The 20,510-nt window shown below is 36.1% G+C and overlaps 1 protein-coding gene across 1 annotated transcript in view; it reads left to right on the top strand.

Annotated features, from left to right (window-relative positions):
* Dhx15 (DEAH (Asp-Glu-Ala-His) box helicase 15) overlaps positions 1-19,469 on the top strand; it is a 45,035-nt gene extending 25,566 nt beyond the window's left edge. Inside the window, exons 6-14 of the mRNA XM_013009006.1 lie at positions 1,622-1,789; positions 8,231-8,317; positions 9,172-9,321; positions 9,667-9,775; positions 10,242-10,433; positions 13,173-13,295; positions 15,291-15,481; positions 17,853-18,022; positions 18,892-19,469. Coding sequence (XP_012864460.1) covers positions 1,622-1,789; positions 8,231-8,317; positions 9,172-9,321; positions 9,667-9,775; positions 10,242-10,433; positions 13,173-13,295; positions 15,291-15,481; positions 17,853-18,022; positions 18,892-19,009 — 1,308 coding nt within the window. The 3' untranslated portion in view covers positions 19,010-19,469. The remainder of the gene's footprint in view (positions 1-1,621; positions 1,790-8,230; positions 8,318-9,171; positions 9,322-9,666; positions 9,776-10,241; positions 10,434-13,172; positions 13,296-15,290; positions 15,482-17,852; positions 18,023-18,891) is intronic.
* The last annotated feature ends 1,041 nt before the right edge of the window (positions 19,470-20,510 follow it).

Genomic DNA, 20,510 nt, shown 5'->3' with positions numbered 1-20,510 from the left:
AGATAGCATTCTACTTTTATCTTTTAGAAATTTAAGTAGACTCTAAATTTTTCTGGAATTTGAACCACCTCAGGCTGTGCCCTATCTCAGATTAAGCCATGTGCCAACTCCTTTTTGCTTTAGCTCCTTTTTGAAGAAGGTCTTAATTTTTTCTTGCCTGTGGCCAGCCTTGGATCACAGTCTTACCTATGCATCCCTTATAGCTGGGATTGCCTGTTATCTACTATCTAACCGAGTTGTTTGAGATAGTTGTCTTGATAACTTTTTGACCTAGCTAGCTTTAAACTTGACCTCAAACTGTGGTTCTAGAGGTCTCTATTTCCCACATAGCTCAGACACATTTGAGAACCATCACCCTGACCCAACGTTCACTTGTTAGTAGAACTTTGCTGGTTTTGGAGTTTTCAAGACCCAAGAACATTTATGCTATTTAAGAAAATTTTAAACTTTTTAATTGGAGTAAGATGTCTTTGTCTAAGAACTTCATATCCTTTAACACAGAAACAATTGCATTTTGATTTAAAATACTTTTGAGGAAAATAATGTTAGTGTGATACAGAATTCATTTACCTAAAGTTCTTCCCCCCTGTTGTAACATTCTGCCTCAAAAGGCAATCTTTTATCCAAAGATAAAAGAGTATTTGTTGGTTAGGCTAATTGCTGACTGGGTCACTGGTTGGAAAGATTGCCTGGTATATATAACATGTTATTTGATATACTTAGATACTTCAACTTTAATTCAATTACCTAGTAAAATTTAGAAGATATTACCCATCAAGCTCCTTTTCTTGCCATTTTTTCAGCCTTAATCCTATCATTTTCCATCTGTCACCCCATATATCCTCTTGAAACATTGAATTGAACATAGATCATTGAAATAGGTGTTTGTGGTATTCCCTACCACATTACCATTAGATATTTGGACTAGTTCTTGAGTATCTATGTTGATGACTATATGATATTCTCAGGCACAATGAAGCAAATTTTCTGTATGATTGTGTAATTGCATTAGTGATATGTGACAATAAAGCCTGATTGAATATGTAGGATGTCAGTTTCTCTAAGATTGTGAGAAATGGAAAGGGTCATAAGTGAAGTTAATTATTCCTGGGTGAGAAATTTCATTTTTAGTGTAACAGTCATCCCACACTATATTATAGTGGTTCATTATTGCGAGTAACTAGTGATCCCTCACCTATCACGGGAACTGTATTCCAGAGACTTCAGTAAGTGAAAATCCTCAAAGTGCCAATAAGTGAACCTCGATATAGGAAGGGACAACTATGTAATGCTGATGCTTTGTGGATTTTTACCTATCGTGGGGATCTCTGAACATAACTCTTGATAGGTGAGAAGTCACTGAATTTGAGAATTAGGAGATCTGACTATTCCAGGAAAAGAGTGTGGACTGTAAATAAGACAGTTACATATTCAGTTGAAAACTGATTAAGGATTTGGGAATTTCCTAAAATTTAGGAAATTAAGTTTGGTAACTAATTAGGGTATCCATAAAATGAAAGCAGGTTGCACACGTAATGTAAACTGCGTAGGAGTAAGATTGTGATACATGCTTCATTTTTCAGTATTTTTATTTTCAGACTCAAAACTTTCAATTTTCTAGGAAATTGATGAGGCCTGTAAGAGAATAAAGCGTGAAGTTGATGATTTGGGCCCTGAAGTTGGTGACATTAAAATCATTCCACTGTACTCTACGCTTCCACCCCAGCAGCAGCAACGCATTTTTGAGCCTCCGCCTCCAAAAAAACAGAATGGAGCAATTGGAAGAAAGGTAATACTAGAAATTTACTGAAAGGCAAAGCTTCTATTAATACTAAAAGCATTGTGAGATGCCAAAGTATATTCAATTATAGAGAAGCTGTGGGTGATTGTGATCTGTATTATATACAACAAAAGTCTTCATTGTAAGTAAAAATGTGTTTAGGTTATCAAACCTTCTGACTATGTATCTGAAGAATGTACTGCTGATTCTTACAAATGCAGTTCTTCCTTAGCAAGTGGAAGATGGGTTAAAGTGGGTCAAAAAAAGGGGATGCTGGCCAACTGCCATCTTTGTCCTGTCATAGCCATTGCCAAAAACGAAATACTTCTTCCTTTGCTTTTGATTTCTTCCTAGGATTTTCTTTAAGAAACAGGGATATCGGGGATAGAGAAAGTAAGAATGAGAGAAGCAATCTGGTTAAAGTACTGTATGTACATGTGTAAAATGCCACAGTGACGCCAATTTAAAATTAGCACACACTGAAAAAATGACGAGAATGTAAAACAGGTTCTGTATGGGCTCTGGATACTATTGGGAGGCAGGAAAATGAAAGGGTGAAGAGGGAGGAATACGGACGTAACACTTGATGTGTGTGTGGGAAAATCTTAACAGTGAAGCTGTTGAGATTGGTATAGGAAGGGAGAATGATGGGAAGGAATGCATCTGATGAAGTTATATTGTATGCATGTGGGAAAACCTTGTGCTGCAACTAAGTTGATAGTGTTAAAATGGACAAAATAGCATTTTTGTCTATATGTGTGGAATGTTGCTCTTTTACAGAACTCTAATCAGCATTAATCACTGCATAAGTATATGGGCTTTGTGAAAGCAGAAATTATGTCTAGTTTCTTTTGGTAGGTAGTACTTTGACCCTGTGAGGCACTTTGTTGAAATGAGTCAAGTGTTAGGTTGAAACAGAGCAGGAAAGATTATAGTGGTTTTAATGGTTTGAAAACCAGAACTCTCATAACATTTACTTTCGAATCTGTCACATAATAGATCTCCATATGAGTTTTGTTAAGATTCTTAATCACATTGGTTGATGATTGTCAATGGGTAACCTTGTTGTAAAGGAATTCATGACTGAAGTAAATCCTGGTCACTGCTAAAAATTTCTTCAGTTTTGTTAATGTTGGAAAAAAGGCATACCTGAAAATTTCCCCATAATTGTTAGGTTTGGAATGTATTGTTTTCTGTCAAAGGACTAAGGGAACTTCTTTTCTTTTTTTGCTTCCAGCCTTTTTTGCTAATATTTTCAGTGGCGAATGAAAAGTATAAATCAAAGTTTCTTTGTTTTTAACTTCTTCATAATGTTAAACTGTGTGAATAACTTCTAGAATATGTTAGTTCTGTGTGTGTTACCTTTTATATATGCTGGACTTTGGAGAAGATGTGTCATTTTAGGTCATCCATTAGCATATAATTTTAATGTTTATGATTTTAAAGTTTACAGTTGAGTAACATTGGCATGCAGCAAGATTTGTTGATCTTTTTATGTAGTTCTCTTCTGTGTATATTCATTGACACATATGTGCCTACCACTTTAAAGTTTTCATACCTGAGCTCTCTTAATTATGAGTATATTAGAATTCTGATTTGTCTGGTGCCAATCTTAACACAGTATAAGTTTTTAGATTCTACAGTGTATGTCTGTGGATTAAGTTAGGATTTTTTATTTTTGACTCTTATTTGTAATAGTTGGATGCTTACTGTGGGAGCCTTTCCTGGGCTTTTAATTCAAAAGTAAAGGCCACAACACAATTGATGGTGATTCATTCAGCTTATACTGAAAACTTGACAAGAGTCTGTTTGAATTGTTAGATTGAGAAGAGCACCATCATTGCTTCCTATCTCAGGAAATGATGATGGACTTCGGGTGATTTACTTTTATAATGAAGGGAAACACTGAAGCCTAGAATGGTTAGTGCAAATTAAAAACTTTTGTAAAAGTCTAGCTTATAAGGATCAGCTTGTACATTTAGGACCAAGCCCTTGGGATTTTAGGGAGAGAGGTGAGGGATAAGAATTAGTGTTCAGGGCTGGGAAGGTGGCTCAGTGGTACAGTGCTTGCCTTGCATGCATGAGGCCCTGGGTTCGATTCCTCAGCACCACATATGCAGAAAAAAAAAGCCAGAAGTGGCGCTGTGGCTCAAGTGGTAGAGCGCTGGCCTTGAGCTGAAGAGCTGAGGGACAGCGCCCAGGCCCAGAGTTCAGGCCCCACAACTGGCAAAAAAAACAAAAAGAAAAAAAGAATTAATGTTCATAAGTGGTGCTATGGCTCAAGAGGTAGGGTGCTATCCTTGAGCACAAAGAGGCTCCGGGACAGAGCCCAGGCCATGAGTTCAAGCCCCAGGACTGGCCAAAAAAAAATGTTCATACTGGTTTAATGACTGAGTGCTAGTATGGGAAAGAATGCCATTGAATTTCAGCTCTCTCTCTGTTTTTTTAAGATGTAGCCACCATTATAGTATTGTGATTCCTTTTAGAAAATAAATGAGTAAAGGCCACAGTTGTTAGTAATTAACGTTTAAACAATTACGATACCAATTTCTAGGATTAAACACCCAAAGTGTTAACTGTTGGGGCTGGGAAGGTAGGTTAGTGGTAGAATGCTTGCCTTGCATTGGTCCTGGGGTCGGTTCCTCAGCACCACGTAAGCAGAAAAAGCTGGAAGTGGCGCTGTGGCTCTAGTGGTAGAGTACTAGCCTTGAGCTGAAGAGCTGAGGGACAGCGTCCAGGCCCAGAGTTCAAGCCCCACGACTGACCTTACCCCCCACCCCCCAAAAAAGTGTCATTAATAATACTCAGACTTCATTTAAATATGCCTAGGAACACTAAAAGTGTCTTACTGTCTAAAACAATATTACTTAACTAATTTTTGTGAAGTTGTTTATTTTGTTCGAATACTAAGATAATAGCTAGCTTAGAATAAAAAAGTAAAAAGTGTTGAAAGTTTCTAAATAGAAATATAATACAACTGAAAAGTCCATCAAATTGGAGTAGTACAGTTTTATAGAGAGTGCCTGCCATAAGACATTGTCTTAATTATCTTTGTTTATGCAAGAGAGATTCTATAACTTAGGGTAATAACTGGACAGCTTTGTGATGTATTAAGGTTTTTAAAGTGGGCTATCTTGGTTGTTTTATGGGTATTCGGAAATTAAGTACTCTTCTTTTGTAAATACTGTATTCCTTTATGCGTGGTTTTAATGCTTTATACTATGTTTAGATTTTTAACATCTGAGAAAAGGTTGAGAAACCAGTATGTGTATTTATTCTTATGAAGAAATTTTATTTACTTTGAGACTTTGATATTTAAGTATTTGACTAAGCTAAAAGCCACGTTTAGAGTGTTTTCTACATCCTAGGGTATCTTCCTCTCTGTTTGGTGCTGGTTCTGGGACTTGAACTCTGCCTGGGTGCTGTCTCTGAGCTTTTTTTCACCAGGCTTGTACTCTACCACTTGAGCCACAGCTCCACAGTCTTACTAGCTTTCCTGCCCTGGCCGGCTTTGAACTGTGATCCTCAGCTTCCTGAGTAACTAGATTCATAGGCATGAGCCAAATGAAATATTGTTTTTGGCGGGGGTGGGGGGGAGTGGTCCGGTCATGGGGCCTGAACTCTGGCCCTAGGTGCTATCCCTCAGCTCTTCAGCTCAAGGCTAGCACTCTACCACTTGAGCCACAGCGCCACTTCCAGCTTTTTTCTTTTTGCTTATGTGGTGCTGAGGAGTGGAACCCAGGGCCTCATGCATGCAAGGCAAGCGCTCTACAACCGAGCGACCTTCCAAGCCCCCAAATGAAATTTTTTTTATGAATACAAATTAGCCAGTTTTAGAAACCCTCTACCTCATGCAGTTTACTTTTCTTGGTTTTAGTTGTTATCGACCTCTGTCCAAAAGTAGATATAAAATTATACAGCTAAATCACTTGTAGATTTAAATTACATTTTTGTTTTTGGTCCAGTTGTGGGGCCTGAACTCTGGGCCTGAGTGCTGTCCCTCAGCTCTTCAGCTCAAGGTTAGCACTCTACCACTTGAGCCACAGCGCCACTTCCGGCTTTTTTTTTCTTTGTGCTTATATGGTGCTGAGGAATCGAACCCAGGGCCTCAGGCATGCAAGGCAAGCGCTCTACCACTGAGCCACCTTCCCAGCCCCTTTCCCTATGATTTGATACGATACAATAAATGGTTTCAGGTGTTTTTTATTTTGTTTGTGTTTTTTTTTTTTTTTTTTTTTTTTTAGTCGGCCGTGGGGCTTGAACTCTGGGCCTGGGCGCTGTTCTTCAGCTCAAGGCTAGCACTCTACCACTTGAGCCACAGCGCCACTTCCGGCTTTTTTTTTTCTTTTTGCTTGTATGGTGCTGAGGAATCGAACCCAGGGCCTCAGGCATGCAAGGCAAATGCTCTATCACTGAGCCAACTTCCCAGCCCCATAGATTCAAATTACATTTTATTTTGAGTGGCCTGATGAAATTCAGTACCTATACTCTTACTGCGTCCTACTCAGAATGTGAATTATCCCTTTTTCCATTGTGTCTGGAGTGCATGTATGCGCCTGTTGTTTATTACTTCGTTATCAGATTGACTGTCACAACAACCATAGTGCTGTGTTCAAATAACCGTTTCTTCACCTAATGGTTTCAAAGTGCAAGAGTAGTAAAGCTCACAGTTCTATTGTACGCTTTTGTTCTTCGTTTTGTTCTTTGGAAATGCTGGTGCGACAGGTGTTACTGATACTATAGTAACTACTGTTAAAATTGCTCTATTCCTAATCGTTCAAAATACACACATAGGGAATCTTGGATCTGCCACAGATGGCAAAGGTGGGTTGGTCACTACTATAACTTGAGTTCATCATTTCAGAAAGTTTAATCATTGTGCTCTAGAAAAGTGAAGTGGAATGTTTTTCCTATAAATAACTTAATTTTTTTGCTAAAAGTAATTCAGTCTCCTAAATACATTCAGATCTATGGTTTTTAGCATTACAGAAAATTAGGAACCTTCTATATACTTTATATAATTATAAGCATATAGATTCTATGTAGTTTTGGAGGCATTTCTACACCAAGTATCAATTGTGTTCTCTACTGCCCTGAGGCAGTAATATGTAAGTAAAATGCAAACAGTTTTAAAAGCATGCCATTATTACTTAGCTACTCAAGTTTGAATTCTAGCTCTGCCACATACTCATGTCATTGTTCTTTTTAGATAATGAACCTGACTTTCTAGAAGAATATTACATTCAGATTGTTATGAAGTTCTTCTGTCAACCTTACATGGCTTGTTTATGTTTGCTACATTTTACTATTGATTCAGTGTGCTATCTGTATATTTTAAAAAATTCAGAATATCCTTAAATTACCTGTGTTTTCTTGTCTTTTTGATATGCATGTGATTTTGAAATGCCAATTAGTAAGAGTTCAGGTTCCTGCCAATACTTTCAGAAATCTTCTGTACATCAGGTTTGAAATCAGAAAAATGAACGTTCATATTGTCTTAAGTATCATTTTTAAAAGTAAAAGAGTAGAAATGAAATTCTTCTAGCTCTTAAACTTAATCATTCATGTACATTTGTGCTAACTAGGCTGGTTCTTGGATGGCCATGTTCTTTCCTTGTGAATAGATCTTTCCTTACCTTCAATTGCTTTCCTAAACAAATTTCTTCCCTGGATCCTTCACCCTTTTGCAGTCTGAAAGCACACTTGATATTGTTAATACTCTGTCCAAGCCAAATTTTCCCTTACATACCGTGAAACTATGAAAATATTGTCTATTATCCAATTTATCAGGTCAGCTGCTTGCATATACATGCATCTCCAACTGAATGCCAGTAATCTGTTCCTGAAAATCAGGTGTTCTGGGCAAAAATACTAACAAGAAATACCCTTTTCTCATTGTTTTAAAAGAGATCGTATATAATGTGATTCCCGGTTCACATCGTCTGTTATCACCCTGAGACTGCACTTTCTCAAACACAGTTGATTCTGATGATCTGCTGATTCTTATTAGAGTGTATTTTTCCTCTATTGTATCATTTTGTTTAAAATGTTGAGTTCATAAAAAGTGAAATTTTCCTTTGCAAATTTTATCTGATGTACGTGTGTGGAGTCTGTATATTAAGTAGTATTCAATCTAGGACATCCTGTGAAGTGTGTTTGCATTGTTTTATTAGTACTTTTATTTTGATTATCTTACATTTGGATAATCAATATAATGTGTAGCTCAGTGATAATCTATAATGTAATAACTTTGCTAGGAAAGGAATTGCTATTGTAAACTAAATTGAAATTTTTAGTTTAAAAATTTGGTTTGCTTGCTAAACCACCAAAGAAGATAAATCCTTATTGATTCAGAAGTTCTTATTTAGTGTAAATTAATGGCAATCTGAATGTCATGTACTTCTTTTCCTTGGTTTATATTGAAGTTTTTTGTACTGTGTTTCTGAACAGGTAGTTGTGTCAACCAACATTGCAGAGACATCTTTGACAATAGATGGTGTGGTGTTTGTGATTGATCCTGGATTTGCCAAACAAAAGGTACATATATTAGTGTTTTAGTTTGATACATTATGTTCATTTCTTATAATTATTTTCTATTTCCTTTCATTTTTAGAGTTCTACCATATCAGCCCTTTGTTCTGACTGTCGTTCAGACATTAAGACAGTGTTTAATACTTACTCCTAAGCTTGGGCTATGTTCACTTTCCCTTCCCCTTTAGAAATCCTTTAGTATCTTGACCTATATGCTCACTTAAGGATATTGAGAGGTAAATAATAATACAATATAAATGATACAATATTTCTCACAGATAGTACCTTATCCAACCATGTACTTTGACACACACTGAATGAAGATGCTATGTTACTTAAAATAGTGATGACACCAAGAATTGTGCCAAAGGAAGTAGCTGCTCAAAATTTTGCATGTTTTATTTCTCAAAACATCTTTCAAATGAATTGACTACATTTGTAGTTATATTATGTCATTGATTGGAAATTTTCTCATTAGATTGCAAGCAGTTGGCTGACATACAGTCTTAATTCCAAATGTTTCTCTTGATGTCCGCTCATAAATGTTGAAATTGAAGGTCTCTGTTAGGTGATACTGCTCACTAACGAGCATGATAGAAAGGAAGTTATTTTTAAATGGGGAGCATTAAAGATTATGTAAGCTATCTTCCATGCTGTCTTTTCATGTTAAGTCTTAGGAATGGTGATAGGAGAATGCCTGGAAGAAAACCTCTTCCTTGAGATAGTGAGTTCTGTTATGGTGGCTGATTCATGGTGACCAATACACTTTGTTTATTTAGCATCAACCGTGAGTTTGGGTGTTTCTGTTGATCCACCTTTGTATTTAGATGAAGAAAGAATCTTTTTCCACATTCCAATAGGTATACAATCCTCGAATCAGGGTTGAGTCTCTGCTGGTGACAGCTATTAGTAAAGCTTCGGCTCAACAAAGGGCTGGTCGAGCTGGACGTACCAGACCTGGAAAGTGCTTCAGACTGTACACAGAAAAAGCTTATAAAACAGAAATGCAGGTAAGGGATATTGCTGAACCTAACGTTGTTTGGTAGATTGAGTATTAATCAGAAGAAAGTTGAATTCCTTTGCTTCACCCTTTTAGAACCATAAATCCTTACTTTTTCTCTGTGTGGGGGTTGTGTGGTGTAATCTTCAAAATGCTTATACAGTGTTGAGTTGAGGTGCACAAGGCCCTGAGATACAAAGACAGCAGGAAGAATGTGTCTGTATGCCTTCTCTAGTCTAGTTACACAGTGACCTCTCAGGCAGTGAAGTTGAAGCAGTGTCAAAACATGTAGCTTCCAGGGTGGAGAACACAAACTTGCAGGTTCTCTGACAAACATGTTTTTTGTGTTTGCTAGGATAACACCTATCCTGAGATTCTGCGTTCTAATTTAGGATCTGTTGTGTTACAATTGAAGAAACTTGGTATTGATGATTTGGTGCATTTTGATTTTATGGATCCACCAGGTATGCCTCTTAACAATACATTTTATCAGATGTTTAAGCCAAAAGCGTTCTCTTGCAGCTAATTCAGTATATGTATTAAATATACCTTATCGTTTTCTTCAAGTGTGCATTGAGATAGGTCTTAAGTGATAGTATTCAGAAGGATACCAACTATTACATGAGGAAATCACCTTTTTTTCCCCTTCAGAAATAATTCTAGGTTAGTTGAATTATCATTTGGTAACAAAACTGTGAGAGATGGCATTTCCCTGTTGTCTTGTGGGAGCATAGTTGGAAAAAAATATTGCAAAATATTTACATAGTATTTTTAGAATGAAAGCAGTATTTTGCTATTTTGTTTGCTATATCTGTACAACTGCATTAGATGACAGTTGGAGTTTTGACTTGTGTCCACTGAAAAATGAGTTTTTAGTTTGCACTTTGTCACACTTTTGTTTGCTTAAGGCAACTTGTCTTTTCCACCTAGCTCCTGAAACTCTGATGAGAGCCCTAGAACTTTTGAATTATCTGGCCGCTCTAAATGATGATGGAGATCTGACTGAATTGGGATCCATGATGGCAGAGTTTCCTCTCGATCCACAGCTCGCTAAAATGGTTATTGCAAGTTGTGACTACAACTGTTCTAATGAGGTCCTATCTATTACTGCTATGTTGTCAGGTAATAGAGGGAAAAGAACTGAAAAAAGCCCAGCACTTCAGAGTTTGGGTGGACTTCTTTTTTGTTTGTGTTTTTTAATATTTAGTAAAATAGTGGATTTTACAGATGGTCTTAAGGAACTTACTGTGTTTCCTAAATACCTTGTAAATAGTTTCGTAAATACCAATAGTAGTTACAAAAGTAGTCTTTGTGCACAAAACAGTGAAACATTAGCTCTCTTGAGCAAATAAAATTGCAATAAGCATAAGTTTAATACAGTTGTAACTGAATTCTTTGGTAGGTCTATGACTCTACTTAGAGGTTTATTGAAACTACAAGAATTTTGTTTTAGTACTTGGCACTCTGCAGTGAGCCTGCGATACATTTAGATTGAGCCTCTATACATGCATATATGTGTGTATTTCACTGATAGTCATGACTTTAAATTGAGTTTCAAATAAACAGGAGTTTAGATTTAGGATTAACATCAAATCTGATTTTGTTACTCTCACAGTGACAGAAGCATAGTTCGTTAAAGAAAATAAGAATGTAAGCTGAGTTCTATATTTAGTAGCAGAAAGCTTAATTCACAAAGGAATAGAATTACCAAATTTAGGAAGACTTACCAAAATGGACAGGAAATCTTGTTAACAAATGAATGATGATTTTTAAGGCTAAAACCGGACAAGTTTCTACTGATAAGCAAAAATTATATGTTTCTAGTTTCCATATTGGAAAAGAGCTGACTTCTAATTGCAGAGTGGTTTATGATTCTTTATCACTTAATGCCACAAAGTAATTCTGGATTGATGGAATCACAGGATAAAATTTTTTAAATATAAAATTACGGTTCAGTTTAGCTATATGATATATTCAAATGGTATGACTTTTACTTAAGTAGCTCAAATGTTTTCTTGCCGAGTTATGACTGATCAGACTCAGAGCAGATGGGCAGGGCAGTATTGAATCATTTTACTTAAATTGTAGTCTTACTTGCGGAGGTGGTGGTAGGTTGTTGTCTGCCTTTCTTACATGTTTTGTCAGATTTTCCCAGTTGTACTTCTCCCAAGATTTGAGTTTATAGGGAAAGAATGGGGCAAGAAGTAACAGATTGTATACTTGTCTGTTACCTGCTCGGGTTTTATTGCTATATTTAGTTTCTCTTATCACATATCCACTATAATACTGTTGTTTGAGTTTAGAATCTTAGTCCTTTAAATTTGTCTTGTGATTAGATCTAAACCTTCCAACTGCACAATTTCGTCTCATTTGTAATAGGAGTGATGCAAACAGAAGTTTAAGTGGTTGTTTTAAAACATCAATATGAACTTAGGTTCAGTGTTTTTTAAGACAGTCCATTTGTTGGAAAATGTTGTTAGGGAGAAGTCATGGAACAAAAACGATTTTCTGAGCTTGTAAAGCTTTGTTTGCCACTTAGTTTCTAAAGTTTTGAGACACAAATCAGAAGCCTATAGGGCACTACTTACGCACTCCCACTTAATTCTAGTGGTGAATTCACTTCATACCCACAGTTGTAAGAAGTTTCTGTATTTTTATGAATTACCTTGCTTCAGTTACAGTAAGCAAGACTTCATATTCACTGTGATCATGTTCCATTGTCTTAATTTGGCTATCTTGACATCTTTTTAAAGGGGAAACTGTATGGGAAAGAGTAATTCATACTGTATTTGATCTCCTTGTTGATTACTCCCATTATCTCTTATATGAAATGATACTTTGATTTTTTTCATTGATAAAAGTTTTAAGAACTTTAAAAATGTGTTGCAAAGACCCGAGCTTGTTAAGTATTTCTTTTCATACTGCTTTTTATGACTATGGAATTGCTAAAGTTAATTAAGGAAAGTTGTATTTCGAAAAATGTAGTGCACACTTTGTAACAACTTAAAGATTTATGTGAATTAATACTGAGGATCTAAACAAATACTGTAGTTAAAACTTTGATGACCCTTGAAATAATGATTGTTTTGGACTAATTGTCGACTTTTTAAAATACTGGGTTTTGCTTTTGAGGATTCATACCTCTTTTTTTGGTCTTGGGGCTTCATTTGTTGATCCTTTTATGAAAATGCTGCAATGATAGGCTGAATATATCAGCCTTTGGGATTTTCTTAATTCTTAAGGCGGTTTAACCTTCCACCACTACTGCTATCATCAAACCCAAGATTATTTTATATTTTTTATGTTCACATATGCTTCTGCTCACCGGTGCTAATAGTGATACCCGCCAGTTGGTAATAGCCGCAGAACTAGGGAAAATATCTGATAGAATTGTGGCAGTACAATGCATAGTTGTTGTAGATCTGCAGTGGGCAAGTATTGCTTCCTGTCTTTCACGGCCATTCTGTGGGTTAAATGAATGTCCTTCTAAAAAAATTACGATTAACAGGCTGTTGACACCATAATTCTGGTTATTGGTAGAGCTATCAGCACTGGTTTTTGAAATAAGTTGAGCTTTCTAGTAACTTGATGGCCTTCAGAATAGCTGTTTTGATATGCCTACTTTTAGATCTAGTTAAAATAATCAGGTACTCTGTAGCTTTGAAACCCTCTTGTCTTACAGATGTGGTTAGGTGTTGATGTACCAAATCAAGGTAGTAAACAGTCCAAGATGCAGTTGGAGGCCATCCTGCCCTGCCCTATGCTCTGTGAACTGACCTAGCTAGGCCTTGTTCCTCTATCTGTGAATGCGTGACTCATCGATATGGGCGTTTGTGTTGGGCCCATACCAACCTTGTTTAGTCCCACAGTGTTTTGTTCGCCCCACGGAGGCCAAGAAAGCTGCAGATGAGGCCAAGATGAGATTTGCCCACATAGATGGAGATCATCTGACACTGCTGAATGTCTACCACGCTTTTAAACAAAGTAAGTCTAAATTGGATTGCAAGAACTCTTTTGTCTAAATGTCACTTCCAGCGCATAAGATGTTTCCTCATCCCACTTTCATTTATTATCAGTGACAACTCTACATTAGAAACCCAGTGGTACTTTATAAAAATTCCTGACTAGCATTCAAAATAGAAATTGTCAATCTTTTAAAAAATATGTTCAGGTTTATAATCAAGGGGGAAAAACCTGAAAAATGCAGGTGATGAAAAACTGAAAGATTTGTATAAACTTTTGTATAATTTGTATACTAAAATACAAATGGTTTAATACTTTTATTTTGATACATTTTATATTTTTAGTGAATAGTTCTGTATTGCTAATATAATACTCTCTTTTTGGGAGGCACTGAGGTTTGAACTTTGCTTGGTGCATGCTTATCTGGCACTACCATTTGAACACATGTCCAGTTCTGCTTTCTGATGTTCTTATTTAAGTTTCAACAAGGATTTCTTTTAAAAATAATAGCGTCAGAATAGAAATACAGAGAATGAGATGCCTTTTATTCCCTTGTAGGAAATGAATGTTAGACTCAATTGCTAGTTATTTTGGAGATGGAATCTAGCCAGGTTCTCTGCCCCTGCCTCATACTATGGTCCTTGATATCTCAGCTTGTTGCCTGGCTAGTTAGGATTACAAATACAGGCCATGGTCACTTGGCTATTTTTAACATTTTTACTAGAAATAACTTTACACAAAAGCTATCAAAAGTGTGTGTGTATGTGTATGTGTGTGTACATACGTACATACACACATGTATTATAAATACACAGTAAATGACAGATTTAAATGACATTTCTTTTTCAGACCACAAGTGGTCTGTAGACATTAAAGGGGAACAGTTTACCGTTGGCTCAAAAACATTGATAGCACTTGCTGTTTGTAGGTGTTAATTCTGTTAAAACTGGCAAAGAAAAGTAATCCTTGGCTGGGTGGGAGTATATTTAGTGGATGATTCATACCCAGGAGGTCTCTATGAAAAGCAAGTGTTGAGTTACGAACAACAATAAATCCTCACACTTAGTACTCGCACCAAAAAAATTTCCTGTATGTATTGTTTCTCTACATACCTATCAAGACAAAGGTTATTTATCCAATAACAAAATGGTAGGACCAAGGAGGAATACTATGCCATGTTAGTGTATGTTGTAGAAGCTGGAGAAAGAGTAACATGGTTCTACATTTTATGCTTACTTTTCCCTTCGCTTTTTGTAAATCCTTTTGGTTTTATTTGTCAAAGGATATGTGTACACATGATTCTGTTTTCCAACACTAGTGTCTTTCAGAGAGGTCTTACTGTAGAATTTGTTATCCTTGACACTACAGTTTTGATGGGTAGCAGTTGTTGGGTATTTATGAAGAACTCTTCAGTAGAAAATACTGTCCTTTGATAATACATGTAATGAAGTTACTTTGAAATGCTATCCACAGGCCTGTTTATTAAACATAGATACAAGTTCCAGGCATCTTTGTAAACTTATATCACTAGTATATCAAAATTTAGTCTCTTTGGGCTTGTGGTGCTGTAACTGGGGCATAATTAAAGAACAATAGTCACTTGAAATTCATGTTTACAACCTTATGATGACATTGATTATCTTAATCTTAAGGCCGTAATTTGTCTGAAAATGAGCTTGTAAGACATGGCATTTTATCAGAGTCTTCCTGTCTATTAAGCCATCTGATCTGATGGAAACACCTGTGTGAATATTAATGGATAAATAGAGAAGTTGGTTCAGAAATAATCACTTTGCAATCCAATACCCAAAAACACATTAGTACTGTTTCTGATTTTGAGCTACAATATAGCTTTTTAAGAAAGTTAGTAACATTAGAGTTCATTTTTAAAAAGAAAATTATGTGGGCAATTCCCTTTCTGGATTATTTAGCTTAACAATTTTCCTCTTAAATTAGAAAATAGTCCTGTGTGGATGATTCATTGTCCCTCTCTTTTCCTCCCCTCCAACTTTTTAGATCATGAATCGGTTCAGTGGTGTTATGACAACTTCATTAACTACAGGTCCCTGATGTCTGCAGACAATGTACGCCAGCAGCTATCGCGAATTATGGACAGATTTAACTTGCCTCGTCGAAGTACTGACTTCACAAGCAGGGACTATTATATTAATATAAGAAAAGCTTTGGTTACTGGCTATTTTATGCAGGTATGTGGACAATTCAGGAGTGCATAATTAAATGTTTGTATATAATTTTATTTCTGTGAGCCTTTGGTTCACTTAAAAGTAAATTTTAGAGCACCTATAAAAATCAGAAATGTTGTCAGCCCTAGTCCCTTCAAAGAAATTAGTCAGAAATCTATGTCTAGTGAATAAATTAGTGTACTAGATGGCAAGGTTAGTTGTCTAGTTGAGTTGGAAATAATTTTCAGAATTACCTTAAAAATTATTATAATATTTGTTATGCCAAATACTAGATGGATACTTTGGTCATTAGTAGATACAAATGTAAATTCAGCTCTTTACTTTGTGTGTATGTGTGCGCCAGTTTTGGAATTTGAACTCCCGGCCTGGCTGCTGTCTCTAAACTTTTTTGCTCAAGGCTAGTTAGTGCCGTACCATTTCTATGTAAAAATAATAAATAGATGGTAGTAATAACTAAGACCCTTGGGGCTACTACATAAGAGAAAAATGTGTTTTTGAGATAAAGATGGTGACAGAAAAGGCTTTATTTTCTTGAAGTGTGTTGTTTTCTTGAAGTGTGTGTTATAACAAATAAAAGGTAAGTACCATGTACATTTAAGCAGTACAAAACAAATGTTTGAAAAAAAATCTCAATCTCCTGGCAATAATTGAAAGTAAATGGTCCATTACTTAAGTGGGGTTGATTTTTAATTATTTGTCCTGTCTCTTGCTTGCATGTTCATATTCTCCATCTTTGACCAATATTGGTGTTAAGTCTTATGGCCACTTGTGCTCAGTAGACATAGAATGCACCTAAATGCCTAAAATGCCAGAGTCCAAAATCAAAAGAAATCCTGTGAAATGTATAAATCAAAAGTCATAGAGTACTTAACACGATAAAAGAGTTTTTAGGTGAATGATGTAGTTGAATTTTTTCTTAATTATTAAATCCGTACTAGCATATATTGTTTTTTTTTATACGCTCCTAATTTTTAATGTGAAAAAAAGTTGGATAAAATCATGTTCAAGTTTATGTTAATAGTCATTCTCTCTTTAGGAAAAACTGTCCTAAACAATGTTTTTGTAGTAGCTAGCGCCTAGTAAGTGCCTAATGTTTACAGAATAATTGTATGATTCTGAGTTTGTTCCATTTTTATTTTTTGTTGTGAAAATATCATTCATGGGCAATATGGGTACATTTCTTATCAAGCATTGTTGCCTCCTCCCCTTCCTCTCCTCCCCCCCCCCCCCCCCCCCCCAGTTCTACTTATGAGCAGCTTTTTTTTTTTGTACCAGTCCTAGGGCTTGAACTCAGGACCTGGACACTGCTCCTGAGCTTCTTTAAAATTTTTTCACAGCTAGTAGTCTACCACTTGAGCCACAGTTTGACTTCTGGCTTTTTGATAGTTGGAGAGGAGAGTTCAACAGACTTTGCTTCCCAGTCTTCTTTGGACCACAATTCTCAAATTTCAACCTCCTGGATAGCTAGGATTACAGGTATGAGCCAGTGGCACCTGGCTCATGAACTTGTTCATACATGAAGTAGTAAAATTGAAAAGGGCCAACTTAGGCTGGTGCTATATTTAGCTAAATGGTCTCACCCATCAAAATGTTTGATTATGAAGCACGTGAAGGACCAAGTGCCCATGATTCATGCTTCTAATTGTAGCTATTCAGCAGGTCAATATCTTGAGATCATGGTTCAAAGCCAGCCAGAGCAGGAAAATCCATGAGAATCTTTTATCAAATTAGCCATCAAAAAGCTGAAAGTAAATCTGTGGCTTAAGTGGTTGATTGCCAGCTTTGAGCAAGGGACAGTGCCTAGGTCCTGTGTTTTAGCGCACGCGCGCGCACACACACACACACACACCAAAAAGATATGTAGGAAAAGATAACATGTAACACCTCTTTCCTTCCATTCTTACTCTCTTCGTGAGCTACTGTTTTCTTCTTGTTCTTTTTACTTTACCTTACATATAAATCTGGTCATTGTTCATTTATTCTTGGCACAAGAAAAACCATATAGTAAATATTAGGCTGTGCAATAATAGTAGATCTTTGTCTCAGTTGCTCAGCTCTGTGTGGCCTAGTAGTGGAACAGCATCCAGAGACAAATAGATGCTTTGTGTCCAGTAGAACATAGTAGTGCTGAAAATGAATGTCACGGATCTTTGTTTCTATACTTAACAAGAATGTTTCTATTGATTATTTTTTCCTCTAAACATTTAAAAATGTATAAGCTATGTTTTGCTCACAGACCTTATAAATACAGGCTGTGAGTTGAGTTGGCCTAAAGATTATACAAAGCTGATCTCTGGTTTTATTGATGAGAAATAGGAATAGCCATAGAATGAAAAGCAAAACATGAAGCTGAATTTCCTGGTGTTGATTTCAGGTGGCACATTTAGAACGAACAGGACATTACTTAACTGTGAAGGATAACCAGGTGGTTCAGTTGCATCCCTCTACTGTTCTTGACCACAAACCTGAATGGGTGCTTTATAATGAGTTTGTTCTAACAACAAAAAATTACATCCGGACATGTACAGATATCAAGCCAGAATGGTAAGTGCACTTTTAGATTTTGTTAGTGTTTGGTCAGAATAGAATCTGGCTTTGTAGCCTGAGTCATGGCCTCTCTTTGCAAACTGGATAACTTGGTTTTCTCCTCAGTTAGGGATGGATACATGAGTGTGTATATGCATATATATGTGTGTACACACGTACACACACACACATATACATGCACACATACCTGATGGCATGATTATCTCGTAATACAGTCTTTCCTGTAGTGAGACGAAAGTGGGAGTGTTACTGTGACAAAGTAGTGCTCCTATCAGGGTCTTTGGTTTTGCCAGAACCCATTCTGCAACTCAGGATAGGAAATGGCACTGGATGCACTTATGTCAGGTGGTGTCGCTTGCTTAGTATTCGGCGTCTTTCCTACGCTGATACATGACTTTTGACAGTTAAATTGTGTAAAGCATTACCATTTTATCTGAAATGTTTTGTTGAGAAAAACTTGTATAGCTAAACTTTCTAAAAGATTGTGGTCATATATTCTTCAGGATGTAGAGTTATAGTCATATTCATTAAAACATTGAAAATGAGAAGATGCAATCTGTTGAATATCATATTTCACATAGAACTTGTCTTATTACCATAACCTTGAAGAGTCAGTCAGGTCAAGATACTGTGCTAAAGTGAAATCAATAGCCTTGCCTGTTGCCATCTTCACATTTTTAAAAGAATATATTTTGAGGTTCTTCAAACTTATGGTAAATTAAACAGAAAATTCAGCATTTGTAATTTTGGTTATTATAGATGGCCTTTGTTCACCAGGACAGTATTGATTAATGCCTAGCCTATTGGCAGCTTTAATAGTTGAATTAAATGTTAACTTGGTGGTTTTATTCCCTCCTCCTGGACAGGTTGGTGAAAATTGCCCCTCAATATTATGACATGAGCAATTTCCCACAGTGTGAAGCAAAGAGACAGTTGGACCGCATTATTGCCAAACTTCAATCCAAGGAATATTCACAGTACTGAACTCAATACTTAGAACTGAAGTTATTCAGAGGACAGCTTTAAAAGATGAGTGAACTCAAAAGTTCAAGTTGTGCTCTTCATGTTGGTTCAATAATGGCCTTTATTTGAAAGCTTTTTAATTTTTCTTTACAGTAAATATTCCATTCTGATTTCATAAATTAAACATTTATGCCTCCCTTTTGTGTTGACACTGTAGCTCATACTGGAAAAGTCGATCAATGTTTTGCAGTTTATTGAAAGTAGTTCTATATATAACAATGTTATGAGCATTTCTTTAGAAATGGTTGAAAATGCTTCTAAAATGTGATTATCGACCATGGTATGCATGATCGTTGTAATTGTTGACATTCCTTTTAGAAGTTGTGAAATGTTACAACTTGTGCTTATGTAGACACATCTTCTGTCTCAGTACAGAGGCACTGACTTCAATAAAGTCTATTTATACTAAATTTGGCCAAAGCCCTTTGGTATCTTTATTCCAGTCTCCATGAATATAGTTGGTTCTCTTCCCAAGTGTGGGGCTTTTTCCTTTTTTATTATAATTATACCATTAGTATGTATTTAGCATCTTTTCCAAGGAGTACTCTGTAGATAAAGTAGTCATTAAAGCCGTATTTCAGAGCATATTGTAGCACTTTGTTAATCAGCACGTGACCTAGTGGGGTAAAATGTGTAATATTTTTTGAAATTGGATTTCAAAAGACAGAATAATGAATGAGTTGCTGTCCCTTTGTCTTAAAGTTCAGTTTGTGTGGCTGATTTGTTACATTTTTGTCATGTTTTATACTCAGATGGACAATTTAAGCACTCACCTCTGAACATGTTTATTTGTATTAGATAGGAAGGCACAGTTGTATTTTAGATCTTAACCAGTTTTACTGTATTTCCAGTGTTGAAAGTTTTATGCAATACATGAAGTAATTTGTACAGTGTGTTGAACTGAGAATTTAACCTTTATTTCCTTTAATAAGCATTGACCCTTTGGAACCAAAAGACAAGCTGTTTGTGGCCCATCTAAGATGCTATAATAAATTGTTTCCATTTAAAGGCTAACTACTGTAATTTTTAATGTCCGAACCTCCTCTTTTGTTCTTTAAAAAATTTAATGCGAAAAGAAATTTGTTACATATGTGTTGTTGGGAAACTTTCATATGTGACATAGGGAGAGAGTGCCAATTTAGGCTTTTTAGTGTTCCTCGTGGTTGAAAGCATTGCATTTGTACATGGCTTCATTTTCTTCCCATGGGAGTATTTATACACCAGGGTAAAACTTGAGGTTCCTTTTTTTTTTTTTAATTTTATTTTATTTGTGAACATGCTGTACAGAGGAGTTACAATTACATGGGCAGGATATTGAGGTTCCTTTGAAATACTGGTTTGTCATTTGTTGGGACTCACATACCAAACTTGGGCATTTCCTTCCCAGCCCATTACCTTACATTTTTAAGAAAGGCAAATGTTTTTGAACAGTCTTAGAATTATAGTAAAACACTACATATTC

The sequence above is a fragment of the Dipodomys ordii genome, unplaced genomic scaffold (assembly GCF_000151885.1).
Source record: "Dipodomys ordii isolate 6190 unplaced genomic scaffold, Dord_2.0 Scaffold8, whole genome shotgun sequence".
NCBI classification, from domain to species: domain Eukaryota; kingdom Metazoa; phylum Chordata; class Mammalia; order Rodentia; family Heteromyidae; genus Dipodomys; species Dipodomys ordii.
The sequence above is the reverse complement of the archived record's forward strand: the minus strand, read 5'-3'. Positions and strand labels throughout refer to the sequence as shown.